Below are 27810 nucleotides of genomic sequence, written 5' to 3' on the forward strand. Positions count from 1 at the left end.
TTAACAAGCAAGAGACTGCAAAAAGTAGTTCTTTTATTACGGTCACTGTCATAGATTTAAATTGCAGTCGTCGCACATTGACACTGGTCCACATTTGTAAGGTGTGGAGACAACACGCATCAGATCTCTTGCAGCCCATTGCACTAACACATATATAGTAGCAGTAATGCTTGTATTTCAATTAAAAGGATACCCCCAAATTAAATTGGACAAACACATACAAGTATTTGAGTCCAGTGTCAAAGCAGTTCCCTTTCCAAGTTATGCTTCAGATCTGTGACACACCGCGGGAAGACAACGCTTGAGATAACCCCAACGTTATAAAATGCTAAAAGGTCCAGTTTAAAATGGTTAGAACAGAGGACGGTATAATTCCAGAGACATATTGTTGAAATATAAATAAACAACCGTTGTCATGTTTAAATCAAGGTGCTATTTGACAAAACTATTTCGGAACACGGTGATATTCCGATAACTTAGTTACCGAGACTTGAGAAGACCAGAGCTTTGTCTTTGCCCAGAAATTAGGAGCATATGTGACTGTGTATGTGCGATTAAGATATGGAAGTAGACTCAAATTAAACTAAGACAGCATGACAGCTAAGTTCATAAAAGTATGTGTGCGTGCACACATTAAGAATGACAACAAAAAAGTTGACTGGCATTTTTCACTTAAAAAAAAAAAAAAAAAAAAACTATGGCACAGGACAATGAGGGACACGCTAATAAAAAAAATTTCATAGAGCCATGGGAGAAGTTTATAAAAATAAATTTGTACTCAAAAAAAAAATTGGGGATCTTAATCCGTTCTACCCATGTTACCTCAGAAGAGGTACGAAGGCAGGCGGACAAAAAAAAGAAAAAAAAACTAAAAAAAACTAAACCCCAACAAAAAATGGCACGTCACTGAAACAACAAGGCAGGTGTCAGTGTCACAGACAGTTTGACGACGGGCAAAAAAAAACGAGGCTTCCTCCGTCTCCAACTGCAACAAAGGCCGGTCCGCCCGGTAGCGACACACGGGGTCGTCAGCGTTGCCGTGACCCCCACCCTGGCCGAGGCCGCGAGGCGGCAGGCGGTGCGTCACGACGTCTCACGCACGCACGCACGCCGGATCTTGTGCAACATTAATTGACTTTATCCTGGAATATGTAGAGGTTGTTGGTCGTGGCTACCGCGATGATGTTGTCCTGGGGATGCCAGGCGGTGTGCAGGATCTTCTTGTTAAAGTCCAAACTGTCCACGCTGATCTCGTCCTTCTTGCGCTTGCCCCCCACGCACACCTTGCGGGGTTTGAGGACCTGCATGGGCTTGATGTTCTCGCGGGAGGCCTCCAAAGTCACGTCGCGCCGCTGGCTCCGGTCGAACATCCGGAAGAAATTGTTGTACGAGCCAGTCATCACCACGCTGGAACAAGAACGTGAAGAAATGGAGACGATTTTAATCATCAGGACTGAGTAAACAATACTGGCATTTTTTTTTTTTTTTTTTTTAAATCACCTGTCATTCCCATTCCAGCAACATTCAAACTTGTCAAAGATGCAGTCATTTTCGTAGAGCGAGCACAGTTTGCTCCTCAGGTGCTCGTGAACCTGAAAGGAAAAATGAGAGAATACATATCAACATGGTCCTATTGGACACCCCCTTTAATCAAAATGAAAGCAATCAGGCAAAAAAATTATATAATACCTGATAAGTCTCCACCGGCCTGTTCTCCATGTTCAAGTCCCAAATCTTCACAGACAAATAGTCCCTGGTCATCATGTAGCGTCCGTTGTGACTAAATTTCACGTCCGAGATTGACGAAATAATCTCGGAGAAGAACGAGCGATTACTGGGATCTTCTGGCTCCTCAAAAACTTGATAAGAAAAGATAAAAAAATGAACAAAACATTCCCACATAACCAGATATGAATGATCAATTTATGAACGGGCGGGCGTTCCTCACGTTTGGAGTGCTTGTCACAGAGCGCGGAGATCCTCATGTCGCACAGACGGATGGTTCCTTTGCTGCTGCTGTAGACAAAAGTGTTGCACTGATGAGGATGGAACTCGGCTGCTGTGATCACCTCCGTCAGCTCCTCCATGTTGGCTGGCTTGATGTCAACAATGTCTGGCGGACGCAGGGTTAAGGCCCATAACGCTGGCTTTTCTATGGGCTCCGCCGGCCCCCTGTAAAAAGATCACTTTCGCCACAATCCAACAATGACCGGAAGATAAAAAGATACTGAAGCTGCGGTCGGTGATCTCCAGGTGCCAAAGGTTGATGCGGAGGTCGTCCGCCGACAGGTAGGTCTCGTTGTCGCTGTTGACCGAGATGGAGTTGATGTGGTAGGTGTGTGCGTTGGCGAACACCCGGCGAGGGCTGGCTTCCACCATGAGGTCCATGGGTATCAAAACTGGCACCTGACACATGAGAACATTGAAATCTGAGACACTCAACCATTTTTCTAGAAACCTGAGCAAGTCTGCCCCCTAGGGAATGAATTAGGTCAAACAACACAGATTGATCTTATTTCTCTTTTAAAATTCGTAATGATTCATTCTCGACTTGCACGGCCTTACCCGTAATGAGGTGATAGTGTTGGGATCCTTGTAGCGTCCGTCCTCCTCTTTAAGATTGTAGCCCTCCGGTCGCCGGTCTCGTTCGCTGATTTTCCACAACTTGATGGTTTTATCTGCATGAGGGGAAAATACGAAACCACTAACATGATGAATTTAAGTTCAGGCTGCGTTACCAAAACTTGGACGGTTGTTGCTAAAGTAACAACCGGCAAAGTCGCCGACGACAATGGGCGACTAATTTACCGTTAGTTGACAGCAGGAACTGAGCGGCGTTCTTCTGAGGGAGCCAGCGAATCTTGTTGATCTTTTCTTCAATCTCCAAACTCTTCAAGTAGTCAAACTCGGGCTCGTGACTTTGGAAAGTGCTATAAACGTTGTACTCGCTCCGAAACTGAGGCATACTCTTGTTCTGTGGGTGCAGCGGAAAGAAGAGAGGATTGTTGATAGAATAAGAAAAAAAAAAAAAAAAGCAAAATAAAACATTGTTAGATCATACCTCTATTTCCTGCTGGAAAATGACCACGCGCCCACCTTTGTCACCCGTGGCGAGCAGCTCACCTGTATGGTTGAACTCAACCGTGGAGATGATGTCGGCTGAAGAGGGAAAAAAACAACAACAACAATGGCAGAGAGAAGATGTCGAGCAGCCGGGATAAGAGCACACCACTTTTCATATAAATTGTTACTTAAGCCATTACTGCCCAGTGAAGCAGAAGGACGGGAATACAAAAGGTTTATTGAATGTCTTTGTGGACAGATTGCCTGAGGAGGGGGTCACCACATTTGAGGGTTAGCAATGACTAACCTACATTTCAAGGACTAGTTTTGAGAAAACACAATTTTCCCATTCATGGAATGTCACCATTGTCTTCTTCCACACTTATTGAATTTATGACTTGCTATGAATGGATTTCAACAACTAGTCGATGACATCCAAATCAGTTGAGTCTATAAATGTGCTTTTGCTCATACCTTCAGCCACATCGTCATCAATGGCTCCTTTCACCTGAGAGAAGCACCACTGCATGTCACCTCCAGCTCCTGGAAGTAAAAATAAACACTGAACTGAAGCTTTCAGTGAACACGCAAAACAAAAATCTCCAACACGCCGTTTGACCCTCGTGAGAAGAGGTTCAGTTCAGAAAACGGATGGGAGGAAATCAGCAACAATTATTTCCTCAAATCTTTTCAGCATTCCAAATATACATGTATTTCTTACAACTTATTGAAATTAAATACAATTGAAATATTTTACAGGGGAAAATGGTTAGGTGCAGTGATAGGAACTACCAGTCAGTCATTTATGAGTCATCACCGTTGCCATATTCACATATTCGAAGGCGAGTCGTGACTTCCAATAGAGTTATGAATAGCTAAGGATCCAGAGAGGAAAGGAGAAGTTATTATTACTTAGTTTACCTCTAAATCTGCCATCTGATCAAAGAAAATGGGCGATTTGATGAGCATCTTATTAGCCATCATTGCAACACAATGCCCGTGGATCCGTTTCACTTCCCCGCCCAACAGTAACCCGATCAGATAGATGCATTGCTGACAAGATACCTTTTATTGACGCAAAACAACTAAATAATCCTTCTGCCAAATTCGGTCAACAAAACAGCCAAATACCAGAGCTCATTAAGAAATGAATACAAATAGCAACGGAAGTCGTGACGTTGGTAGCTGATGAATGAAAAGTAGGAAAATATTTGGTTGTATAAATAGTCAACCACAAGCGGGCTTTTGGCACAACAGATCATCTTGATCTTGAGTCAAATGCCAAACCTAGCGAATATTTAAAGCGCTAGCTTTGCGGCGATAGCATGTGGTCAATGTCAAAGTTTGAGCTAACGTTAGCTTGCAGGCTTTCCTGCCAAGACATGTGCATATTAATGAGATCATTTCTTCATTTGGGGTGTCAAATGTCGCTTTTGTGATTCATTTGGAGGCGGCGTGGATGTATAAAAACGATCTTTTTCAAGTGCCGCGGAGATGTAGAGCAGGGAAGTTATCGGTTCGACTCAGGCCAGACGCGTGATGACACCGGAGTTTGCTGACTAGCTAACGTTAGCATTAGCATCGGCTAAGTTGTGTTAGCCTGCTACCGTTAGCCAAACTGCCAATAGGGCGTACGCACAAACGTCCAGCCATCGAAGCAAGGGGCTTGTGCAACCCGGGCAGAGTTGCCATAACGTCGGCGTAATCGCGGTGTTTCCATGTGGAACCGGTGAAATGATTTACCTGCCATGACGAGACAGACTGGGGGCTCGCCTCAGTCAAACGCGATCCTTCCTTCCTTCCTCCCACTCCCACGCGTTGCTTCGTGCTGTGGGTAACTCAACTTTCTCTTGTGATGGATCGCCGCTTGTCCCGCAGCTCAAACCTGACAATCGGGGCGAGCGATCAAGCGTTTTCAAGAATGACCGCCTCTATTTCCCTATTTCCTGATTATGTTTCCCGAGTTGGCATCCCACAAGTCACTTGTCCACCGCGCCACAGCCTCCTTGTCTCCTTCCGCACCTCCACTCAAATGCATATTTTACAATGCGCGCGCACGCCGCAGGGCAGATGCTCTGATGCGCGCGCACGAGTGGGGGAAAAAAAAAAAATTCTGAATGAAACCAACCATGAGGCATTTCCGTCGAGATGACCTCACTTCATTATTGTCATCCAAAATAGCAATCGTTATTTTGTTGAAATGAATAATATATTCCTACAACGTCCAAAGAAAGGCAGAAAAAAATAAATGCTCTTCCACTTGACAGCAGAAGATTTGAGAACACCAATCATTTAATTTGTGACATTTTTGGTTTTGTGGTCCCGTCAATTTTTTTGTGTGCCTTGAAGTCGGTGAGGCTGCAAACACTGATTTATCTTGCGCTTGGATTTGTTTGTTGCGTCACCAGTAGATGGCAGCAGAGTTCAACGTGAAGGCAGTATCAGGTACCGGAAGTAGAATTTATCAAGATTTGTGACGGTAATTACACGCAACTAATAATGTTTGACGTTTCCTCGTGCCTGTCGACTGTAAAAATGTCTCAAGCGTGCAAGATGATCACACCAAACAAAAATCGGGATTAAATATGGATGTGCGCGCGCACGCACGCGACCTCCACTTAGTTACCGCAGGCTGCAGGGCAGGGAAGGGCAGGCCAGCCAGTAACGGGGTGTGTCGTAACGGGGAGTGTCCCGGGACAGCTTCAAGAGTAGCGGCTTTGCGCTCAGCTCAGCTGCTACGCCGTTTTGCTGTTCCCAGGCTGCTGCTGCTAGAAGCCCTCATCGCGGCTTGCCTTCGTCTCCTTTTGTTCTCCGTTAATTTTCTAGTACTCAGGATCTGTCAGGTATGCCAAATTTAGACTTTCAAGCGAATGCATTGCAGTCCGTGGGTCGGATTGAGAGATAAAATGACTTCCATGCATAAGAATACAGAACGTGCGGGCCTTATTTTTTTGCATGTCGCCCTACTTTATCTGCTTTTCTGAAATGTCTGTAGTATCAAGCTTATTCTGGAGTGCAGCCGATGCCATATAAGGGCAAAAATCCTTGCTTGCATGCAGACAGAAAATTGTGTACACTTTGGTGAACAAATGGATAGTGTGAACATCCACCTAGTGAGGTTCAGGGTTCAAATCTTATCTCTGGCCTTCCTATATGCTCTCCCACTGCTTGTTTGTTTAGGTACACGTTAAATATTGCAATAATATCCATATCGCAACAATACTGTGTAGCCCTAATATCTAACCAATTTGACACTCACAATTATTGTTTTAGTTAATGGGCTCCTCCAAATAAGTATGAAGAGGTTTTGAAAATGGATCGATATTGGAATTATATACGATTTGAGACACTCAGTTAAAGACTTGAAGTCATCAGAAACGACGGTATGCCATCCTGTTGTTCCTATAGCAACGTGAAAGCAAATAGTGAGACAGAGGAAGTCGTGTCAGCGACCACAAGATGAGCGTGTCACTCATTCTTGTGTTTGCATGATCATCATCTTCACATCGATCAATACAATTCATGATCAATCCTAATTTCTTTCCAATGTCCTTTGTCCACGACTGTCACCGTAAGACAATGTGGGAAAAACGGAATGAGTCATTCCTCGCTGGGGGGGAGAAAAAAAAAAATCCCAATCCAAACCTGCAGTGAGTTTATTTCCCAAATCAAACTGTGAATTGCCGACTTGTTTTTCCAGCCGGGATAGCAGCTGACAAATCACGAGGCTTTTTGAGAACCATGCTATTTTGTGACATATGAAGCCACTGTTTGGGTTACATGGCACATTTGAGGCCTGCAGCAGGAACGCTACAAAAGGAGCAGCCATAGTGAGCTCAGTATGGGGGAGGGGACCAAATACTTGCGGTGGGAGCCAAAATTCACGTCTGTCCCTCTTGTCCAGCAAGAATCTTTACTTGCATGTGGTAATCAAATTGCCGGGCGTGACGGTTAGTCACTTTTATAGCCGCTCAAGCAGAAGTTGATGATTTATAACCAATCGTTTGGGAAGTGTTGTTGTTCCTCATATGTCTAGGGAGAAGCAGAAACACTGCGTACCCGAGGTGCGAGCATGACGTTTGAAACTAAATTTGAAACATGTTGGTGAAATTCCAAACACTGCTTCAATTCAGAGAGCTTGTTTATATTCGGGGGTTGTGTTTACTCTGCCGAGCTTGTTTGCTGAAAACATTTCCGTGAACACGACGCGAATGACGTCATCTTAACCATTCAGCGCTGTTGGAGTCCGCAAAGTTTTTCGATTTTAAAACGTGGACTGCGCCGAAGAGAAAAATACCCATACGAGGGCTTCCATATGGTGTTTCCAACTTCTCTGTTGGATTGTTTGAGTCATAATAGCTGAAGCTTCCTTCCACAATGGGGAAACACCCAAACACTGGGCACACCATGATTCACTCTGCGATTTCTAAATATGGCGCAAACTGTATCGTTGTATCCATGGCAACAGCCCCAGCCCTAAGGGGAGAGGCTTGATGCTTCATAAATAGGAGCTCAGCTTCTCTTATCGCCGAGCGACCACTGTTACCTCCGCAGTGTTTGCGCCAAGCTAGTTGCCACGACGACGCTTATGGTTTTAGAAAAGTTGTGATTTTTTCCTCTTTCTCTCAGGCAGAATGGCGCAGCACCCAGAGTTTGAGCGAGCTGGAAAGAAGCAAGGCCTCCAGGTCTGGAGGGTGGAGAACTTTGACCTGGTGCCGGTTCCCGAGAACCTTTACGGAGGATTTTACACGGGAGATGCGTACATCATCCTCAACACCATCAAGCAACGTTCGGGAAATCTGCAGTATGACCTCCATTTTTGGTTGGGTGAGTGCAGAGACGGTTCCAAATGCCCATTTAAAGAGGAACAAACGTTTGTGTTCTGATTTGAAATCAAAATGGCCTTCCGCAGGTGATTTCTGCACCCAGGACGAGAGCGGCTCGGCGGCCATTTTCACAGTCCAAATGGACGACTTCCTGGGAGGGAAACCCATCCAGTATCGGGAAGTCCAAGGATACGAGTCCAAAACTTTTCTTGGCTATTTTAAGTCTGGGATCAAGTATATGGTGAGATTTGAACTTGTGTTCACATTCCAGGAGAACTTGAAATTGATAAGAAGTCGTTACCTTTGTGTTCTGGTCACTACCAGAAAGGAGGCGTGGCTTCAGGGTTCAAGCACGTCGTCACCAATGAGGTGGTTGTACAGCGACTGCTCCAGGTCAAAGGTCGTCGGACTGTCAGGGCAACAGAGGTGGCGGTCAGCTGGGATAGCTTCAACCAAGGGGACTGCTTCATTTTGGACTTGGGCGATGTGAGTCACTTTTTGTGTCCTGTTTTGAAGCAAACATTTGATCGAGTCCATTTGCTTGTGTCAACTTACTTTTCCTGTTCTTCATGCTTCACAGGAGATCTATCAGTGGTGCGGTTCCCAGAGTAACCGCTTTGAAAAGCTGAAGGCCGTGCAGGTGGCGAAGGGGATCCGCGACAACGAGCGTTGCGGGAGGGCCCACGTCTACGTCTGCGACGAGGGCGCCGAGAGAGACAAGATGATCGAGGTGATCTTCAACAGGAGCTACATCAAAATAATAGCAGGAAAAGCCAATGCAAGGTCATATTTTCATCTTTTTTTTTTTTTTAGGTTTTAGGAGAAAAGCCGGAGCTGCCTCTGGGAACATCTGACGACATCAAGGCTGATGCTTCCAACAGGATGAGGGCCAAACTCTACAAGGTACTCCAACCCAGGAAAGGTCACAACCAATCACGGCTCAGCTGCAGAAAATCTGAACTGTGATTGGTCCCTGGACTTTGACCCTATAAACTGATGTTTGTATTCCGTGTCACCAGGTGTCCAACGCCAGTGGCGGCATGACGATTGCGCTGGTGGCTGAAGAGAACCCGTTCCAGCAAAGTGCCCTGGAGACCGGCGACTGTTTCATTCTGGACCACGGCTCCGACGGCAAGATCTACGTATGGAAAGGTAAAGCGAAAACCGTGATCTGTTTTGAACAAAACTAGTGATCTGACGCACATCCGCTTTCCTTTCTCTCAAGGTCAAGGCGCCAACATGGACGAGCGCAAGGCGTCGATGAAGGCGGCCGAGGAGTTCATCAAGAAGATGGGCTACCCCAAACACACCGAAGTGCAGATCCTGCCCGAGTCGGGCGAGACGCCGCTCTTCAAGCAGTTCTTCAAGAACTGGAGGGACAAAGATCAGACGGTGGGCCTGGGCGCGGCCTACATCTCCAACAGCATCGCCAAGATCGAGAAGGTGGCCTTCGACGCCGCCACGCTGCACGACTCCCCCGCCATGGCCGCCCAGCACGGCATGGTGGACGACGGCACCGGAGAGAAAGAGGTGAGGTCACGGAGGCTTTCCGTTGCGGATGTACCTAATGATGTGTCCCGCCAGCTCAATCTCGCGTCTTCCCTGACAGATTTGGCGCATCGAGGGATCCGACAAGGTGCCGGTGGACCCGTCGACCTATGGCCAGTTCTTCGGAGGAGACAGTTACATCATCCAGTACAAGTACCACCATGGAGGACGTCGTGGGCATATCATCTACATGTGGTGAGAAGGACGAGCTTGGTGGAGGTGGAGGGAGGTCTCTTGGTGTGTGTGACGAGTGTGTGACCTTTATTTATTTTTTTTGACAGGCAGGGTATGGACTCAAGCCAGGATGAAATTGGGACCTGTGCTCTCCTCACCGCCCAGCTGGATGAGGAACTTGGTGGCGGCCCAGTGCAGGTAGCTCACATCTTCATACTTCTTAAAAAAAAAAAACCTGCCTTTTGTTTTCATCAACTCATTCAGTCGCTAACATTGTCAGCGTTCCTTTTTTTTCTCCCTCGTCTGATCTTGGCATCTCTTCGCCTTCTCTCTCCCTCGCTTCTTCTCGATTTTACGCGGCTTGTTTTTCCTCAGGTTGCTGGTCCTCCTATTACCACTCAGGTATTCTTCTTTTCAAGCTGAGCCTTTTTTTGTCCAGAGCCAGTGACAATCTTCTTCTGAGTTGATAAAGAATATTTGAATTCTCCAGTTGAATACAGTCCTGGCTCTGTGCATATGAGGTGCTCATTTCTCCGGTTTGTCTTCATTTTCACCCCTTGCGTGTAATTTCCATGTGCATGCGTCACGTATGTACACTCAACCAACCGCATGTACAATTTGTGTGTGTAAAACGCAAAAAGATTTTCCAATTTATAAATTGCTGCTATGTTATCATGTACAAATCTATATTTTGTTACAACTTTCATATTAATATTATATCACAATCACAGAGTTCAATTTAGTGAAGTTTCTAATCCTCTGCACCAAAATACCACCAGATGGCGCCAAAGAAACTTTGACTCAACTGCATGACGCCAAACATTTTGAAGCATTGTGATCGTCTGCTGAGTTGATGTTCACTTTTGTGTTGTTAAGAGTCAATGATAGTTTAGCTCGATTAGCCTTTGTGGCTAAATTGTGTCACGAAACGCATGAGCTTGCCCTGCTCGAGGAATCAGTGCGCGAACATGCTCAGTGATCTTCATGGCGTTTGTGTCAGGTGAGGGTGGTGCAGGGTAAGGAGCCGGCCCACCTGATGAGTCTGTTTGGAGGACAGCCCATGGTGGTCTACAAGGGTGGCACGTCCAGGGAAGGAGGTCAGTCAGAGCCCGCAGAGACTCGCCTCTTCCAGGTGCGCTCCAACTCCGCCGGACACACCAGAGCCGTGGAGGTAAGGCCATCACAAACAATAATGACACAGACGTTTCTCTTCAAGGTTCTTTCCAAAACAATGCGTGTGTTTACATTTAGGTCGACGCAGTGGCGGCCAACCTGAACTCCAATGACGCTTTTGTTCTGGTGAGCTCCGGTGGTTCCTTCCTGTGGGTGGGCGTGGGTGCCAGTGACACGGAGAAGACAGGAGCCCAGCCACTCTCTGACCTCTTGGGGGTGTCGCCCTCTGAGCTGACTGAGGGACAGGAGACGGGTAAGGAGTCTTGAGACCAATTCTTCAATTATCTGGCCAGATATATTACAAGGGAGGCAGTGCCCTCACCCCCCCCCCCCCCCCCTCTAGCACCGCCAGTGTTTTTTGTAGAATATGCACTTTGGCTTTGGTTAGGGGGGAAATTAGCATACCATCATGGACCTTTTTCGAGATCCAAAACGTATGTCCCATTTCCAGGTCAGTTCTGGGACGCTCTGGGAGGAAAAACCGAATATCGCACTTCGACCAGACTCAAGGACAAAATGGACGCTCATCCTCCTAGACTCTTTGCTTGCTCGAACAAGACCGGGAACTTCATTGTGAGTCGTTACGGTCGTTATATTAGGTTACACCCCCAAGCGGTGCGAGGGGTGTGCGACGTCAAACAATATTTCTTTTCCAAGATTGAAGAGGTACCTGGAGAGATAACCCAAGAAGACCTGGCCACCGATGATGTCATGATCCTCGACACCTGGGAGCAGGTTGGAAAAAAGCACAACGCGTTTGAGATACAATCCAGAAAGCATGACGAATAAGACTTACCGAACTTCCTTTTTGCGAAGGTGTTTGTCTGGATCGGCAACGAGGCCCAAGAGGAAGAGAAGACCGAAGCGATGGCGTCTGGTAAGATCTATTTATTTCTCACCTGAGTTTCAATGATCTTATTCCAATGTACCTCGCCCCTTCAGCGGCGCGTTACATCGAGACAGATCCCGCTAACAGAGACCGCAGGACGCCCATCGTGAAGATCAAGCAGACCTTTGAGCCGCCCACCTTCACCGGCTGGTTCCTGGGCTGGAACCACGACTACTGGACCAGCGACCCCCTGGAGCGGGCCATGGCCGAACTGGCCCTGTGAGCTTCATATCACAGCAGCACCTGATACTTGGCAAGCAGAAAACTGTTTTTGCTTTTAGCTGCTAGTATGTCTTGAGACTTGCGTACTAAAAAAAAAAAAAAAGTTTCCTCACAGTGCGGCCTTGTTTGCTTTTGAAACCAAGTAAGAGTAGTAAATTGTTTTCCAGGCTTGCTTCATGGATTTGTTTTGTTAAAATGCAATCGACGTTTTTGTATTTTATTTTTGGACACATACCCAAACACAGCCAACAAAGCAATACAATGGCCTAACATTGTAGTTTTTTTTTCCCCCCTTTTAGTTTTTGAAGGTACTGTGTCTCTTGCTCAGGATGCTCAATGTTTTAGTTTTTTTTTTTTTAATGCAGAAGTGGCGTGCTTGCCATATTTATTTGACTAGCTTTGCTGTCATTTAGCTTGTCTACATTTTTTGCCACTTTAGGTTTTGCTACAATATGCCATCACAATAAAAAAATTAATTCAAACTAGTGTGTGTTTATATATTTAAAAACAAATATATCCAAATCTCTTGATTGACAAGATATCATGGTATTTTTAATAATGTTCTACATCTAATGCTTACCTAACAACACAATGGACTTGCATTCAATTTCCAGCTTTGGGATCAGAACAGTCGTCAATCATGAAACAGCAAAATAAACATCTGTAAAAAAATACTGTGAAAAACAAATTCCATGCCCGATATGTTTACATTCATGTAAATGAACATTTAAAAGCATTTAGCTTAACGTTAATTAGGTTAGAACAATTCGACAAATACCGTTTGAGTGGGAAAATAATTCAATTATATCTCATCTAGAAAAAAATGTAACATTTATGTAAAAATACGATGGCTACGTGTGTACTATACTTTATCATGATATAATTTTCCCAAAGGTAAGCATGAATATACTTGGCACATGCGTGCATACCTGATCGGTTTAGTAAAGCTATCGGGTTAGAAGTTCGCTCCATATTTGTAACAACTAGCACTCACGTCACATTAAAAACACCACAAATGAACTTTCCACTCAAAAGACGATATACTTTTTGCTTTCAAAGAAAGTCAATGAAAAAGTCTTCACACTACGTTTGAAACTGCATAGAAAAGTGTCAAAATAAATCCACAACAGTAAGTTAAGGCTTTTTGCATTGAAAGGACCATTTTCAAGGGGACATACCAATTACGCAATATTTGATGACACAAATATGGCTTAACTAAGTTGCAGCAAATTTACTTCTCCCCAAAAAATAAAATAAAAAGACATTAGCTATATATAATAATAAAAAAAAGACATATTGCCCCTATATATATGACTGAGCTCTCCAGCAGGTGGCACTGTGGTGTCAAAAACTCAATACTTTCACTTTGAAGTTTAATTGGAAAAAAACTTGCCTCAGTTTTGGGTGTGAAGTGTCTTCATGCCACCTCTCCCTGCTCTTTCTCCACTTTGCGTGGCACCTGCTGGCCTAAGCTGCTAAAAAAACAACAGTCAAACATGCAACATGCAGAGTGCATGTAAAACCTGCGAGTTAAAACTATGGAAAAAAAAGTATGTGTAAAAACAGTGTGACCTAAAATTAAGAAAAAAAAAAAAGGGGGAAAAAAGCACACTGGCAGCAAAACGGCATCATTGAGCATTCAGTAGGAAATACGTGAATGAGTGTAAGGTCACTTCCACGTGTTTTTCGATGCCGGCCGACCCTTAGTGCTTGATGAAGCCCTGCATCATCTCCAGCGGCAGCGGGAAGATGATGGTGGAGTTCTTCTCGGCGGCGATGGTGTTGAGGGTCTGCAGGTAGCGCAGCTGCAGGGCCGACGGCGACTCGGCGATCACCAGCGACGCCTCCTTCAGCGCCCTGGAGGCGTTCATCTCGCCTTCTGCGGCGATGACCTGGCGAGGGGGCGCGCACGGAAGGGAAATTAGCCCCAAGGTCCACGTTGAGATGACGTCGTCGGGTCGGGTTACCTTGGCTCGGGCCTCCCGGGTAGCCTCGGCCTCAGCCGCCATGGCTCTCTGAAGCTGCAGGGGCAGCTTGACGTCTTTGATCTCCACTCGCTCCACCTTGATACCCCAATCGTCAGTAGCGTCGTCGAGGGTGGACTGGCGAGACATTTATTTTTTTTAAATACTGCTGCTTGAATTCATACGAGCATCTCCTGTGGCTGGGAGGATTTTTTTTTTAACCATAATACCACTCTTCGCCACGTGGTGGCAGCAAAGGGCAGACTTTCAAAATCCCATTTTCAAACAACTCAGGTTTGCTTGCCACAGCGGCAGTGTCAGGTGTTCAAATAATAGACAAGAAATACATTGCGGAGCAACTCTATCTGACAAACTTGACACGAGCGTGACGATGAGCGTAATTTGTGGCTGACATAAATCCTCAACCGAGCGCCTCCGAGAAACAAACCGTCAATTATTCACCGGGTTAATGGATGAATAAATGATAACATTCCCACGCAAACGGACAGCTGCGCTCCACACGCCTGCTGTGTTTTTATTTTTTCATTTTATTCACTTCTCTGCAGTTTGTTCACTTTCAAATTGCCACTTGCCGCTGAATTATGCAGCTCGAGCGTGCCGAACGGGCGACCGTGAAACTGTACCTGCATGCTGTGTGCGATTTCTTCACGGTCCGAAAGGATCTCAGCCAGGTTCTTGGTCCCCAGGACATTCCTGAGTGTGGTCTGGGCCAAGAGGCGTGTGGCAGCGTCGGCGTTGGTGATGTTGGCCACGGCCAGAGTTGCGTTTTGAACCCGGTAGTACACCACGCCGTCCACGCTCACCGTCACCGAATCTTTGGTCAAAACCTGCGAGGGGTCGGAAGGTAGCAAACAGGAATTTGGAATTTAAAGCCATTCACTTATTTCGATGTTTAATAAAATTGCTATATATAGATATGTCAGTTGTTTTTTTTTTTAAATTGTCTATCATTGATTTTTATGGGAAAGCTTAATGGTATCGGAACTTTGTATCGGTGACTACTGGTAAATTGTGCTCGTATGCGTTTCACGTGGATGGTGTTTTCTACTCGTGAGCTGACTGAAAAATGGCCCAAATCCATTTTGACAGCCTTTGACGTATTTGTTTAACGTCAACACGAGGCGGGCGCGCCGTACCTCTTGCGGCGGGATGTCAAAGGTGATGGTGCGCATGTCCACGTTGATGAAGCTGTCAGTGCACGGCAAGATGAAGAACAAACCTGTGGAATCACAAGAATGCAAATAGTCGGCGGTAAACACAATAATAAGCGGGGCGGGCGTCTTGGCAAATGTTTGAAGCCGGCGGGATGAATGAAATGTTGGCACGGGGCCAAGTCAAGCAGGCTTTAGAAGACTGCAGCTGTGCCGACAGTCGGGCAAAGCCGGGAATATTTGCGCCTTTCACCAGCCCCGTTTCAAGTCACAAGCATCCGGAGCCGGGGCACCAAACAATTCTTGGCAGGCGGCGGAGTGAAACGCTAGGTATGCAAACATTTAGCACTCCTGCATTTTCAATTATGAAAGTTTGACTGGCGCCGGCGGCTGAAATCGGAGCCAATCGCAAATACGACGCACAAATTAAAAGAACGACGAGATTGGGTGACCCGGGTTAAGGGGACATTACCGAGCTGAATTTAGTTGGAGCATAAACACGGCGAGACCCCCCCCAGGAATGCTAATGCAGAGAGCTATTATTACCCCACGCCGTCACAAATGGCGTCTCTTGGCACTTCAGGGAATCCAATTTCAATATTTTTAAGAGGACACTCCCTGTTTTTTTTTTTTTTTTTTTATATTGGCGGCTGTAAAACAACAAATCAAAGATGAGGAGACAGTGAGCTGGGAGATGTATGCAAATTGTTTCTCGTGGGAGCTTGTATTGTTTCCTCTACAAAAACCTCATCCTTGGGAATAGCGCCATCACTATTTTCAGATTTATTTCCGCGTCCATAAGTCAAACAGCGGTGGCAGACGTACGGCAGCACATAAATGACAATGCGCATATCGTTACTATTTCTGATTTGTGTCACATTGAACACGATTCTTTTTGCTTTATTACTGTTTGGACTGTCCAATTGGATCCTTTACTATCCCGACGAGCTCGTGTTCGTCGGGTACATTTGTCACATTATTTTTGTTACCCTACTCAAAAATGATGAGCTTGCGTTCGGAATCGGCTCTCTTCTGTCTGTCGATTTACTGAGCTTTTTTTTTTTCCCGGCCCGTATTTGAAAGGTTTACAACATCCCTGTCGGCGCAAGTCAGGGAGTAACCGGGCAACCGTTGCTACGGCGGCCTATTTAAGTCGGAAATTAAATCAACCTGACTTGTGAAGTGAAAACACTTTGCCGCAGAACAAATCGGGCTCGGTTCTCCCTCTTTTAAATCACCGAGATGTTTTTCCTTGTTGTTGCATATTAGCTCTGGAAACTACATGCCACAAGGTGGCGCCAAAGCACTGCTTTTCTATTAGACAGTGCTACGGCCTGACCAGATAAAAGCTCAGTTCGGCAGCGCAACAACATTACGAGATGGCGCCAAAGCACTGCTTTTATAGCCGTACATTCATGCAATAAAGAAAGTGCGGAAGTTGTCCTTTCCAACCTGGTCCTTTGGCTCCTCCTCGCAAAAGGCGTCCCAGTCGGAAAATAATGGCTCTTTCATACTCCTTCACAATCTGCGCGCAGACACAAAGTTTTTTGTAGCTCTTAAATCATATCATGTTTGGATTTTTCAAACCAAGGACAAAAAAAAGTGGGACAAAATGCAATAGAAAGAGCGTAGCAAAATGATGACTTGGAAACAAACGTGACCTTGATGCACATCCAAATGGAGATGGGCAGTGTGACCACCATGAGTAGAATAGACAACAGCACCAGCAACCATCCGCAGAAGCCAATGTCTGAGTCTCCATTCTCCAAGGCTAGAAAAGAAAAATGAACGCTTTCATTTTCATGTTGACGCGTAAATAGAAGGGGTAGGGGCTTGTCTGGGTTGATAATGATCTTGTCATACAATAATTTAACCAACTGATTTTAACGTGGTTGTTTTATATCTATGCTCTATTTGTCGCATCACGCTGATCACTCTCGATATTTATTCTCCTATAAAACAATTTGAATTTCACTCCAAATTTGATGACATGCAATGGGTGTGATCGGATGCAATACCTTCTGCATCATGTAAAGAGCTGCTTGGACCTACAGACAAAGTTAAAAGGTCAAAACACTGTTGATCCCAGTGCACAATAAGAATACACTGTACAGTAAACCCTAGCTATTCACTGGGGATTCTTTTTTTTAATGACACTGGTCACAGAGGCCAGTAAAAAAAAAAATTCAAGCTCATTCCGAATGTCCTTGTTTTGTTCTCTCAACAGCACATCAGGTTTTTATAATTGTAATAATATAATATGTAGTATTACATTGTCTTTGGATGTACCTGTGTACATATACACGAGTGGCAAAAACTCCACTAACGACCCAGGCTAAACATAACTCCTCCCCAAAACACATCTCTCGGCCGACATTCTTTCTTGACGTTAATTACTACTTTCCTATTAGCCACAGTTTTGAAGGCAATGGCGAATAGGCGGGGGTTCACTGTACTGTCTAGTAAAAACGAAAGAAAAACAACCTATCCTAGATGACCTTGGCATCGTGCATAGAGTAAGTTCGAATGAGATCAGTAACGATGACCTGTTCAATTTGGACATGATCCAATTATAACAACAATCACATTTTACTTAAGACAATTTATGGCACATGACACGTTTCTACGTGACTCCACCACTCACATGTACGTAGTAGCTATTTTTAACTCATGACAAACAAGACAAAGGGAGTTTAGTGAGTTAGTTGTAAAATTTGCGTAGATTACGTGTGCCTAGTTAACTTTTGCAAAACGCCGTTAGCTTGCAAATGGGAGAGGCGTGCCTTCGTTAGCTTAGCGTTTGCTAGCGCTGGGAAATATTCTCATTTTGAATAAATGCCAGTAACATTAGTCGACGATTTGTCGTTTCATGCAAATGATAGATTTGAGAATCATTTCTTTACAGCTCTCACATATGGATACCTCGTGACGCTTCAGTTGCACAAACATAAGCGAAATGGTGTTTGTATGAGCGTTACCTGATTGACGTTCACGTCTTTTTGCAGCTTTCAATTGCAAATCTTCGTTTTCCATTGTGAATATTACGAATGTTTGCAGTAACGGAGAGAATAATTTCTACACAACACGGGCGCTGGTTTTAACAGGTTTAGTTTAATTTTTCCTACACGTGGACTGGAAGGTGCCGTGACGCACTATTGGCGTCATTGGGCTAAATATCTCACGCTCTAATGAGCAGTTTGGGGGGGGGGGGGACACTGAAATGCTCACCGAGTTAAAAACAACAACAATTAGACTTTACAACATCTAAGATTCCGTTTACATACCGTTCAAAAAAATAATCTCCCAATGACAGGTTTAGCGATAATCAAAAGATGCTGCCTGAAAGTCAAAATTCAGGACATAGTCTGCAACCTTGCCCATATTGATTTCCTGTCTTGCCCCTTTTCCTCCACGTTTTTTTGTTTCAGCTTAATTATTACATCATTGAGTGTATTCCGCAACCCATCTAAAAAACAAAACAAAACAAAAAGTGATTTTCCTGGCAGACTGATGAAGGCTATGCATTTACACAACTCCATATGATCTAATCCTCTTTTAATTATGATGAGGGATTGTTGGATTCATTGCCTTACATGCACAAAGCCTTCAACTGGGATCAATGATTTTAAATGAGTGAATCATACAAGAGCTTAACTATTTGCAGCCACATTATCCAACATTTTTTGCAAATCCAAAAGGGTACTTTGTCTTCCTCATGATCTCTCCTTGTATATTACTGTAACTCTCTTCACGGTCATTTCGGTCCAGTTGTCTCCCTTTCCTGGAAGGAGACCACAAGTCTCATTCTGGTGGGAACTGCGGAATCAATTAGAAGAGAGAGACTCTGAGCTGTCCTTTCACATTTCTATTCCATCTCACCAACATTGCTCAATACAGTAGTATACTGTGTGCATGAGTCGATTGATTGTCCTCACCGGAAATTGTTGTACCTTCCTTGGCCACTAGAGGTCATAGTGGCGGTGCCACTACATTTCCTACTTAAAGTTCTCTACAGCACAGAAAAGTATTACGTCAGTCAGAATATTGTTTTTTGTGCATGACAACAATCGACAAGAAGTTCATAGGCCCTCGGCACATTGGATTTTGTCAACCAGTCGGGGCATATTTCTAATAACTGGATTCCTGTGGGCGGAGTTTCGGCAACTCCATGTTAGTTTTTACGAGTCCAAGGACATCCTATTCTGAAAATATTTTTGGGGCGGTGGCTCATCCTCTGTAAATATGGCTCATCCTGTCTTGAAGGCTGAGTTAGACACAAAAAAGATCAGCACAAAAATGTTGCCCTTGAGCAAGGCATCATCGCTTACAGGTGATTTTCTTTGCCGACTTGTGAGGAGCAAGCGGACTTATTTTCATTCTGTGGCGCTTTCTGAATGATTATTCCTCAAAGGCGGGGTTTGAAATCTTTCTTTATTTCCAATATCGAAGCGTATCATATTGCAGCAGTCACAGCTTGAAGGATTTATCAACTTTGGATGAGGGAGCAAGTAGGGTCAATTATAAAATCACACTTGAGTTTTGATCGGTGCAGCGGGTGTGAGAGAATTTTCTATTTGCATGATGATAGATTATCACACGCACAAGTCTGGCGGCAACTGCAAATAAGCTCCCCGCCCAATTTTATTCCAGAAGTTGACAGCCAAGATGGAGGTCACGGAGGTCAGGGCGAAAGGAAAAGGGTGCAAATTTGTAAATCCCGCCAATCTGTTTTCGAATTACGCCGGCGGTAGTGTGCGAGGTGTTGTTTCTATGTATTATGGAAATGTAATAGGCCGGCCGTGCGGGCCCCGGCGCGTTGGCAGGTGCCGCGCTCGCCGCGTTTGGCATTCTGCTCCACTTCTCCCACTGAAATGAGTTCTCGCTGGAAACTTCCAGAGGATGCGGCGCACACACAGCTGTTCTCCCCCGAGCTGGCGTACATAAAACATAAAAGGTAAGCCTATATGAAAAATGCACAGAGCGCTGGAAAATAATGTGCTTGATACCCGACTGCTGTCGGTCGGGCAGGGGGGGGAGATAAAGAGAGCGGCCTGCCCTGGATAGATTTTTATTTTTTTTTTCAGATCTCGTTTGACTGCGGGCTTGGATGACTTCCTGCGCAAACATTTACTCACCGTGCTCAATCCGCGGATCACATTACAAAGATTGATTGTTCACTTGCCTTTCACCCTCCACTGTTTCATTGGCCAATATGAAATTAAATGGGATTCTTCAAAGAGGGTAGGGGAGGGGGGGGGAGTCGACTCGTTATGCATTCGAATAAGTGACTTTGTCTTTCAAGCAGATGTGAACAAGCAGATCGCGTGTGCGTGCAGAAAAGGCCGCCATTGTTCTCGTGCGGTTTGAGATGAAGCGAAATCTCCAAGACAAGGCGAGCAAAACAAATCCAAATGATTGTCACGCTCCAAAGAGCGGCACGTCGTCAATTCGCCCCGGCGCCCGCGTGAACTCGTAAGGCAATTAATTTGTGACACACAGGCGGCTCACGACTCGGTGCAAAAAAAACTTACACAAAGCATAAATTGGACACTTTTTGGCAAAACAGCTCAGTGAGTTCTAATACATCCCACATGGAACCGGAACCATGGCTCATCAAATTAGCTCTCACTTGCTTTTAAGGGATCTCTGGATACGAGTAAAAAAAAAAAAAAAAAAAAAAAAAGGAACTGAAGAGATAAGCAAAAACTGGCCCGCACCTGATGGGCTCTAGAGGGCGCCAGAAATCAGGTGATCCTTCAATATAATTTATTCTAGCAAATTATTCCCATTAAGTTAGTTGCTGTTTGGTTCTAAATTTGTAACAGTGGTAATTACATTCAATTTTGTGACATTAACATTTGTGGGGGGGGGGGGGGGGGGGGCACAGAGGGCATCCCATTGGCTAGGGCCGGCCCTGCGTCACTCCATATGGAAATAATCAGACTGCAGCTACTTTCTGCTCTGGCCACCAGGCATGACGCAAACTTACTATTCAAGGTGACCTTCATGTTTTCCGAGCAAGTACACAAATCAAAGTTACAACATGTCATTTTGTGCAACAGGTGGAAATGCAGTATTTGTGTTTTAATCAATACAAATAAAAAATAAAAACAATCAACAAGCTGCCCGGCTGGAAGAAAAAAAGCAGAGACCGTGTCGGTGTTTTGACCTTGAACACTCGGGGTCAACGCAACGGATGTCTTTCTTCTCCGCGAGACGCTTTTCGGAAAAAACCAAAGCGCTGTCGGTGAGGCCGAGAGCGAGAGAAGCTTAGCCCCTCCCTCCCTCCCTCCCTCCCTCCCTCCGCCGCATCACATCCTCCCATCCATTCCATTTCCCTTTTCTCCGTCTTCCTCCCATCATCGCTTTCCTCACCCTCGCCCCCTCACATCGTTAGCATTTAGATAGTTGAGAGCAGAGAAGCTGGGGTAATAGGCTTTTCCCTCCCTGCAGTCCCTCCTTGCTCAAATCATCTGAAGTAAGAGGGATTAAATCAAAAGAACAACAATGATGATGAGAGCGAGTGCCAATGAAAGAAAAGGAGCAATGAACGGGGAGGGGAGGGGGGCGAGGCATAACGCTTGATCGGCCTGCGAGCTCATTAACCCGGGCCTTGACTGAATTGATGTTAGAGGTGATTGGAGATTATCACATTTAGGAGATACTTCTCCATCCCGGCCCCTCCCCTGGCCTATTCGCCTACTCCGTGGTTTTCTTTCTCTCAATTTCATCCAGGTCAGCTGTCCCTCCCTGCTCGAGATCCCTCGGGCGGATAGCCTGTGTTCGCTTGATCTCCTAATTCTGCTTCATTTAAACTTCATCAAGTCTTCCACTGGACCGGAAGCGGAGAAGAATGAGAACAGCTTGGCTGGAAACAGCTTTTTCTCCCCTCGCTCCTCTTTTGTTGTGTGTGATCTGATATGATGCCCCCCCCCCCCCACAAAAAAAGCAGCTGGAAATGTGCAAATTCAAGTTTGAGTCAAAGCAGGTGACTTCCAAAAGTTTCTTGAAAGCCTTCAACAACAGCACAATAAAACACTTTGCACGCAAAATTAAGATGTATCATTACAATTTGAATGATTCATGTTAAATGTTAAAAGTCTGGCTTCTGGTGGAGTCCTTTTTGTATCTTGTAAAATTTGAAGAACATTTTTAAATAAAAAAAAAAGTTATTAGCTCTTTTTTTATTTCAGAAGTATTTAAAACCGTTTCCAATTTAAAAAAGGAATTGAATGAAGGCGGGAGCCCAAATCATGTTTTTTTTTGTTATTATAATTTTTTGGGGCAGATTAAGTGACTACTCTGAAACATTTCAGTAATTTTGAACTACGATCCATTCATCCAACAAATTATTTTACGAAAAGATATTTAACAATATTTAAAATACAATTTTCAAGAATTTGCCTTTTATAGATTCGAATAATCCTGTACGCCTTAGACACCATGTACACCCCTCCTTCCTTGATTTAGAAAATTTAGCCTTTTACAGATTAGAATAATCCTGTACGCTTTAGACACCACGTACACCCCACCCCCCCTTCCTTGATTTAGAAAATTTAGCATGCGCCCTCGGCCGAGGCAGAAAATGAGATTACTGTATTTAAATGACTATGGTAATGGGAGAGCATGCTGCCGGGCCCCCGTCGGATAAAGGATTTTTCCAGCCTTGATTGTTCGCAGTTTTGCAAAGTACTATCGCCCTGCTCCGGCTCACAATGGGGATGTCATTTAAAAGACATTTCTCTTTCTTTTCCTCCCCCCTCAGCCCCTCGTCAGGCCCATGTAGCGGGCCCCGGGAGGCCTCGGTAGCCGAGCGTGCGTGTGCACGTGTGTGTGCGTGGACCTCGGCGAGCCCGGACATAAGGAGAATATTGTTCATTCAAAGCCGCTGCAGAGCGATTGGACACGGTCAGCCCGTTTTGGAAGCCGTAATCCAATCTATGATTTTAATGAAGTGTACTCTCCAAGGATCCACACCATGTGGTCACGGGAGGATGTGGAGGCCAGGTGGCCAGGAGGGGGAGTGCTTTGAAAAGGTTGCATCGTTGCATCCCAAAATGTGTGTGTAGGAGGACAACAAGAAACTTTTTTTTTGCCAGAGAATTTCATCAAATATCTCCCGGTCCCCCAATGGGAGTGCAACAGGGTTCTGATCTCAGCCCACTGCGGCATGATTAAAAAAAAAAACAGTAATTTTGATGCTTATTAGCTGAGTATCAGGTCCAAGATACACTCCACATTTTTCTTTTTTTTTTTTAAGTAGAACGTACACATGACGTGATGCTGCACCTTCCATCTGCATCACAGAGTACTTTATCAACGCTGAGTTTTTCCTCCCAGTCCCGCTCTTGCCTCTTGAGTCCCCCCCCCCTCCCCTTTGCAAGCCTGATCTATTGGTTTTCGGCAGCGCACTGAGCTATAAATCACACCGATGGGGAGCGTCGATGATTAGGTTACGGGTACAGGGAGAGAGGAAGGGAGCAGAAAGGAGGGGACATCACGGAGGAGGGGTGAAGGTGGGCTCGGCTACCTGGGTGCACAGCAGACAGGTTACTGATGGTGTTAGTTACCTGCACGAGGTGGCGGAGGGGTGGGAGGGGGGGGGGGGGGGGGAGTCCTTCTCCTGGGTGTTACATAAAGGAGCTATGGCTCTGCTGGGGCCCGACGAAAGATGCGAGGATACATAAAGCGAGCGGGAATTGCCTCGATTGTATGAATGCGGCATTGCTTATTCTGGCCCGTAATGTCAGTGTTGCCTCCTGAGAGCAAGAACAGGGAGGGGAGGGGGGGGAGGGAATATTGATTTATCTTATAACAGCAGCGCAATTAAAACTTCATTTGTTGGAAATGTAGACTTTAGCCTCATTTAAGCTTTAGTGGAACTTATAAACTGCCTTCATAAAGTTGGTCACGTGACACGCACCGAGCTCGTTTTGGAAATTCGGCTCCCTGTCAATTATCGATGCTACTTTTTTTTTCCCCTTCCGATCGGATTAGATACTTCCGAAGCGGGATGTCGATTTGTCTGGAAGTTGACCTTAATGCCTCATTGGCAGAGATTTGCCCCAGCGGCATGACACTTTCCCTCAGGTAACAAATCTCCCACAATGCAGCCAGCTGCCAAATCTTCCGGCGAGGAAGTCAAATAAGACAAACATGAGCGGGGATGATAATGAACACGCTTCATGAACGCGACAGAGAGCAGGAGATGCCGCAAGTGCCCCCCCCTCCCCTCCCCTCCGCTGATATTGTACAATTGTGTTTTACTTGTTCGCCCATTTAATGGCTGCTCTGTGTTACTGTATGTTTCATCAGCATCATGATGGCAGGTGGGAGGGATCCTGCCTTTGGAGGAGCGGAGAGGGGCTTTGTTTGCTTTAGTTTACATGCTCGCCGGTTGTTTGTTGCGTGTCGGCTTGCCAGATCTCTGCTGTCAGCCTCCCCCTATCAGCGAGTCTGACAGCTCCGCCGCCGTGTTTTCAAGGGAGAAGAGGAATTAAAAGATAAGAATTGCAAGGGGAAAAAAAGGAAGCAGGTGCTTCAAGCTCACCTGCCCGACAGATTGGCTTGAGGTTGCCCAACGAGTCTTTGGAGCTAATGTGGGCGATTGTCTTGATTTTCTGGGGTGCAGGCGGCGAGGAGGGAGGCCGAGGATTACGGGGATGATCCCGCCATTCAAAGCAGCTCAAAACAGAGCCTGCTCTTCCCTCCCCAAACCCTGCTAATTCCCTTTTGATGAGGCGTGCTAAATAAATCCTATTTCCATGCCTTTATTCCCAACCGACTCCCGGAGCGGAGATCGGGGGGGGGGGGGGGGACGCGGATTTTACAGGCTTCTGCCGCCATTTGGGATCCACAATGGAGTCCGGTCGCGGCGTTTACACGCGGTGGCGCTTCTTGGCAAATGTGCCATTATGGCTTTGTGCACAAATGCAGGCCATCATGTCATGCGTTTGAAATTTGTTGCACTCCAGGTGCGTGTGCACCGTACTCCCCGGCTCCCCCCCCCCGCGGCGCTCGCCTATGACGCTAACAAGCTCCTCCGTCTTTTTTTGCTCTGTCTACAGCAGGGCCCTGTTATTAATGGGGAGCAGCTGGGAGCGGCGCAGGTACACGCGCCGCTAGACAAAGGCCCATATATAATCATAAAGTCATAACAAACGACCTGATGTAAATGAGGGAGAGAGCGTCGTCGGTAAAGAAAGAATAAGGCCGTGGCTCTGGAGGTGAAGCGAAAAAAAAAAAAACACGTGGAAATGCCCACTTAGCCGACTGGCGGAGAACTGCCGATATGACCTTTGACCTCCCTCTGGACGCGCGGTCAAGACTCGCGAGTGCCTCTTCGACATCTCGTTTTTCTACTGATGGGGCAGTTTGGCAGCCAACAAAAGATAGATTTCTACTCGCTCCTCAATGGCCTCTTTGACATATGGCGACGCTATCGCAGCCTTCGCAATCTGGCAGCTTGCAGCCTCAGTGACATTTTTTTTTTTTTTTAAAAAGATGAAATGATAATTATGACGTTAAACGACAGCCACGGAGAATCCCGGGGCTTGCTGGTGTGCAACGACGAGGCTTATCAAGACACATGCTTCCAATTAGCCGGGCTTCTTGGTGTAAATGCTTCATAAATTATCCTCCCTACCTCGGGATTAGGAGAGTTAGCGTCGCCACAGTCGGCAAAGGTTGGCCATGGAAATGAAAAGGACAGTTTTGGGAAGGGGTGGGGTTAAAGATTGAAGTGGAAGGATGATGAGTGAGTGAGGAGCTTACGTTGTTTGGGTGCATCCGGTAAAATGATAATATGATTGCGCTCTATTTGGGCAATTCCAAAAGTGTCATGTCACCAAAAACTTTCCAGCGGGAGTCGCATTTTTTATGAAGACAAAGCATAAATGATTTCAAATGGATGGAAATTTGCACTGCTCATTAAAGTCATGTGATTTGATCAAATCATTCAAAAATAAATTTGATAACATTTATATTTGAATGAATTGTATTGACAAGTGCCCTTTATAATCCACTGCAAAAAAAATACAAGCTAAAATATTAATATTATTAATGGTTTGAATTTTGGAACTAAATGACAAAAATTACATCATTAACTTTTTATTTGCTGAGCCGTGATTTTTTTTTTAAAAGTTATAAAACACAGAATTAAATGATACACTAATCAGTACACAACGTGTAAAAATTTGTCCTTGGACTGTCCGCAATTCCGGACGGGCGACTTAAATCTAAATCTCTCTTCTAGCCTTCCATCTAAAGGGGCAAAAAGCTTTTGGTATTACGAGCTAGGCTGCTCCGTTTCAGCGAAAGGTGTCGAGCAGTTTGAGGGGCTTTTGAATCCTGCTGGGAACGTAAAGCGTCTGTAAACACCCAGCACAAAGAGCCCCTGTAAGGCACTAAAGCTCCGGCCGCGGTGGCGGCGGCGGCGGCGTCCCGTACAATGGCCCGTCGTGGCCAATTGGCCGCGAGCTGTGGGAGAGAGCCTGTTTAAGAAGACACAGGGTGGGGGAGATAAGCTCAGCCGCAGCCCGGCATGACAGACACTTGTCCATAGAACGCCGCTTGGCGAATCTCAAAAACATTCAGTTTTACTGTCGCTCACCGAGACACTCGGCAGCACCAGCTGTCACCCATACGTGTCATATAAATGCAATTTTTTTTTTTTTTTTTTCAAGGATCCCGGCGATCTAAATGGACCATCTCAGAGGGGCACATGCTCACACACGCTCACGTTTGCATACAGCATCATGCAGACAGTCAATAACAGAATGGGGTGTGAGATTAAGCCTAAGCCCGGGCTCCTTTTCATGTGGCGGAGCAGCCGCTGCCCCGAGATCTGGCACCAGATGGCGCTGTGCCGGTGGCTGCCAGGAGATAATCGGGACAGATCGGGCAGCATTACTACCCATTATCTTGTAATTATTCTTGTGTGGAGCGCTGATCCTGCCGTTTGTGTAAGTGGATGGCACGGAGACGCCGTCGCCCCCGGCAGCAGCGAAATCCTCCCCGCTTCTCTCAAGCCCCTCTTGGGGACGCATGGGGGGGGGGGGGGGATGAAGGAGAATCGAGCGGGAGTCTTTGTGAGACGCAACGCGGCACCTGACATTCATAAAATCATTCTAGTGACTGGCCGATGAAACCCCTTGGAATCCGCCTGACCTTTGACCTTTGCATTGATGTCACGCAGGGTGTCATTTCGACAGAGCCGCAGCCAGAAGAGCACTACCGGCCTCTGATGGCGCTATAAAAGTGTGATAAGGATACAGTAGAAGTCTCCGCGGCTCCATTTGCGCAGAGCAGCCGTTGTCCCGCCCACACACACACAACCATTGCCCCCTCCCCTCCCCACTTCTTCCACCCCAAAGGATGGCGCTGACTGCACAGAGGCATATGGCTTACCATGTGCCGGGTCCCACGTGCACACTCTAAAGCGCGAGTCTACCCGAAACATCTTCGCTTAATTATCGGTATTTTGTTTCTGCATCCTCCTGTTTTGCATATCAATATCTGTCAGCTCGCTATGTAATGTGAAGGCTTACGTTCAAATACCTCGGCGAAACGCAGGCTTCGGGATATACGGCGACTCCCGTGGGGCGACGAGTCCGAGATTATGTGCGTGCTTTCGGTTCCTTTTTCACCGAGTCTCAGGTGTGCACGTATGCACATACAGTATAATGCGCACGTGCGTGTGACATCGGAAAGGTGGTCGTGAATCACAAATAGTGCTCGTGCGTTAATCAATAAACAATACACACCCCGACAGCCCTTCA

At 45.8% G+C, this 27810-nt stretch overlaps 3 protein-coding genes across 8 annotated transcripts in view; 1 reads left to right on the forward strand and 2 right to left on the reverse strand.

Moving 5' to 3' along the window:
* Positions 1-8638, reverse strand: LOC147048343 (serine/threonine-protein phosphatase 2A 55 kDa regulatory subunit B alpha isoform). 2 transcript variants are annotated; one of them, XM_085925332.1, is made up of 11 exons: positions 8445-8638; positions 8191-8298; positions 3538-3606; positions 3062-3159; positions 2809-2974; positions 2566-2678; positions 2229-2406; positions 1949-2113; positions 1690-1859; positions 1501-1592; positions 1-1407 (listed from the first exon to the last, which is right to left on the reverse strand). In XM_085925332.1, the coding sequence occupies exons 3-11, from the start codon at positions 3590-3592 to the stop codon at positions 1128-1130; spliced, it is 1317 nt and encodes a 438-aa protein (XP_085781458.1). In that variant the 5' UTR covers positions 3593-3606; positions 8191-8298; positions 8445-8638; the 3' UTR covers positions 1-1127. The 2 variants fall into 2 exon arrangements, with proteins under 2 accessions (XP_085781458.1, XP_085781457.1); XM_085925331.1 differs by lacking the exons at positions 8191-8298; positions 8445-8638 and adding an exon at positions 4807-5118 and having other exon boundaries at positions 2-1407.
* On the forward strand, positions 5708-12383 carry gsna (gelsolin a). Of its 3 annotated transcripts, none has more exons than XM_085925328.1 (17): positions 5708-5906; positions 7693-7890; positions 7976-8130; positions 8214-8375; positions 8470-8619; positions 8703-8792; positions 8909-9041; positions 9115-9419; positions 9499-9632; positions 9719-9809; positions 9987-10013; positions 10612-10782; positions 10863-11037; positions 11236-11357; positions 11442-11519; positions 11601-11661; positions 11727-12383. In XM_085925328.1, exons 2-17 carry the CDS (start codon positions 7698-7700, stop codon positions 11894-11896), a joined length of 2217 nt encoding a protein of 738 aa, XP_085781454.1. In that variant the 5' UTR covers positions 5708-5906; positions 7693-7697; the 3' UTR covers positions 11897-12383. The 3 variants fall into 3 exon arrangements, with proteins under 3 accessions (XP_085781454.1, XP_085781455.1, XP_085781456.1); XM_085925329.1 differs by having other exon boundaries at positions 7697-7890; XM_085925330.1 differs by lacking the exon at positions 9987-10013 and having other exon boundaries at positions 5709-5906.
* The window catches only part of stom (stomatin), a 20155-nt gene continuing 4421 nt past the window's right edge, over positions 12077-27810 (reverse strand). The window contains exons 1-10 of one of the 3 annotated variants that reach the window (XM_085925336.1): positions 18967-20825; positions 18010-18847; positions 17516-17577; positions 17050-17079; positions 16693-16802; positions 16484-16556; positions 15017-15099; positions 14504-14707; positions 13863-13997; positions 12077-13787 (exon numbers count right to left, since the gene is read on the reverse strand). In XM_085925336.1, coding sequence (XP_085781462.1) covers positions 13599-13787; positions 13863-13997; positions 14504-14707; positions 15017-15099; positions 16484-16556; positions 16693-16802; positions 17050-17079; positions 17516-17537 — 846 coding nt within the window. In that variant the 5' untranslated portion in view covers positions 17538-17577; positions 18010-18847; positions 18967-20825 and the 3' untranslated portion in view covers positions 12077-13598. Of the gene's footprint in view, positions 13788-13862; positions 13998-14503; positions 14708-15016; positions 15100-16483; positions 16557-16692; positions 16803-17049; positions 17080-17515; positions 17578-18009; positions 18848-18966; positions 20826-27810 lie in introns of those variants that run through there. The other 2 variants (XM_085925334.1, XM_085925335.1) reach the window with 2 other exon arrangements.

This window comes from Syngnathus leptorhynchus, chromosome 12 (genome assembly GCF_054491065.1).
Source record: "Syngnathus leptorhynchus isolate UIUO chromosome 12, UIUO_Slep, whole genome shotgun sequence".
NCBI classification, from domain to species: Eukaryota; Metazoa; Chordata; class Actinopteri; order Syngnathiformes; family Syngnathidae; genus Syngnathus; species Syngnathus leptorhynchus.

What these genes read in the sequence shown, in the direction of transcription:
- LOC147048343 (XM_085925331.1), bottom strand. An exon ending in GATCACCGACCGCAGCTTCA is followed by an intron (nt 2,114 to 2,228) that starts GTATCTTTTTAT and finishes TGCGTCCGCCAG; the next exon opens with ACATTGTTGACATCAAGCCA. An exon ending in CTGTGACAAGCACTCCAAAC is followed by an intron (nt 1,860 to 1,948) that starts GTGAGGAACGCC and finishes TTTCTTATCAAG; the next exon opens with TTTTTGAGGAGCCAGAAGAT.
- gsna (XM_085925328.1), top strand. Translation starts at nt 7,698, where the DNA reads ATGGCGCAGCACCCAGAGTTTGAGCGAGCTGGAAAGAAGCAAGGCCTC. An exon ending in TGAGGGCCAAACTCTACAAG is followed by an intron (nt 8,793 to 8,908) that starts GTACTCCAACCC and finishes CCGTGTCACCAG; the next exon opens with GTGTCCAACGCCAGTGGCGG. An exon ending in GACTGAGGGACAGGAGACGG is followed by an intron (nt 11,038 to 11,235) that starts GTAAGGAGTCTT and finishes TCCCATTTCCAG; the next exon opens with GTCAGTTCTGGGACGCTCTG.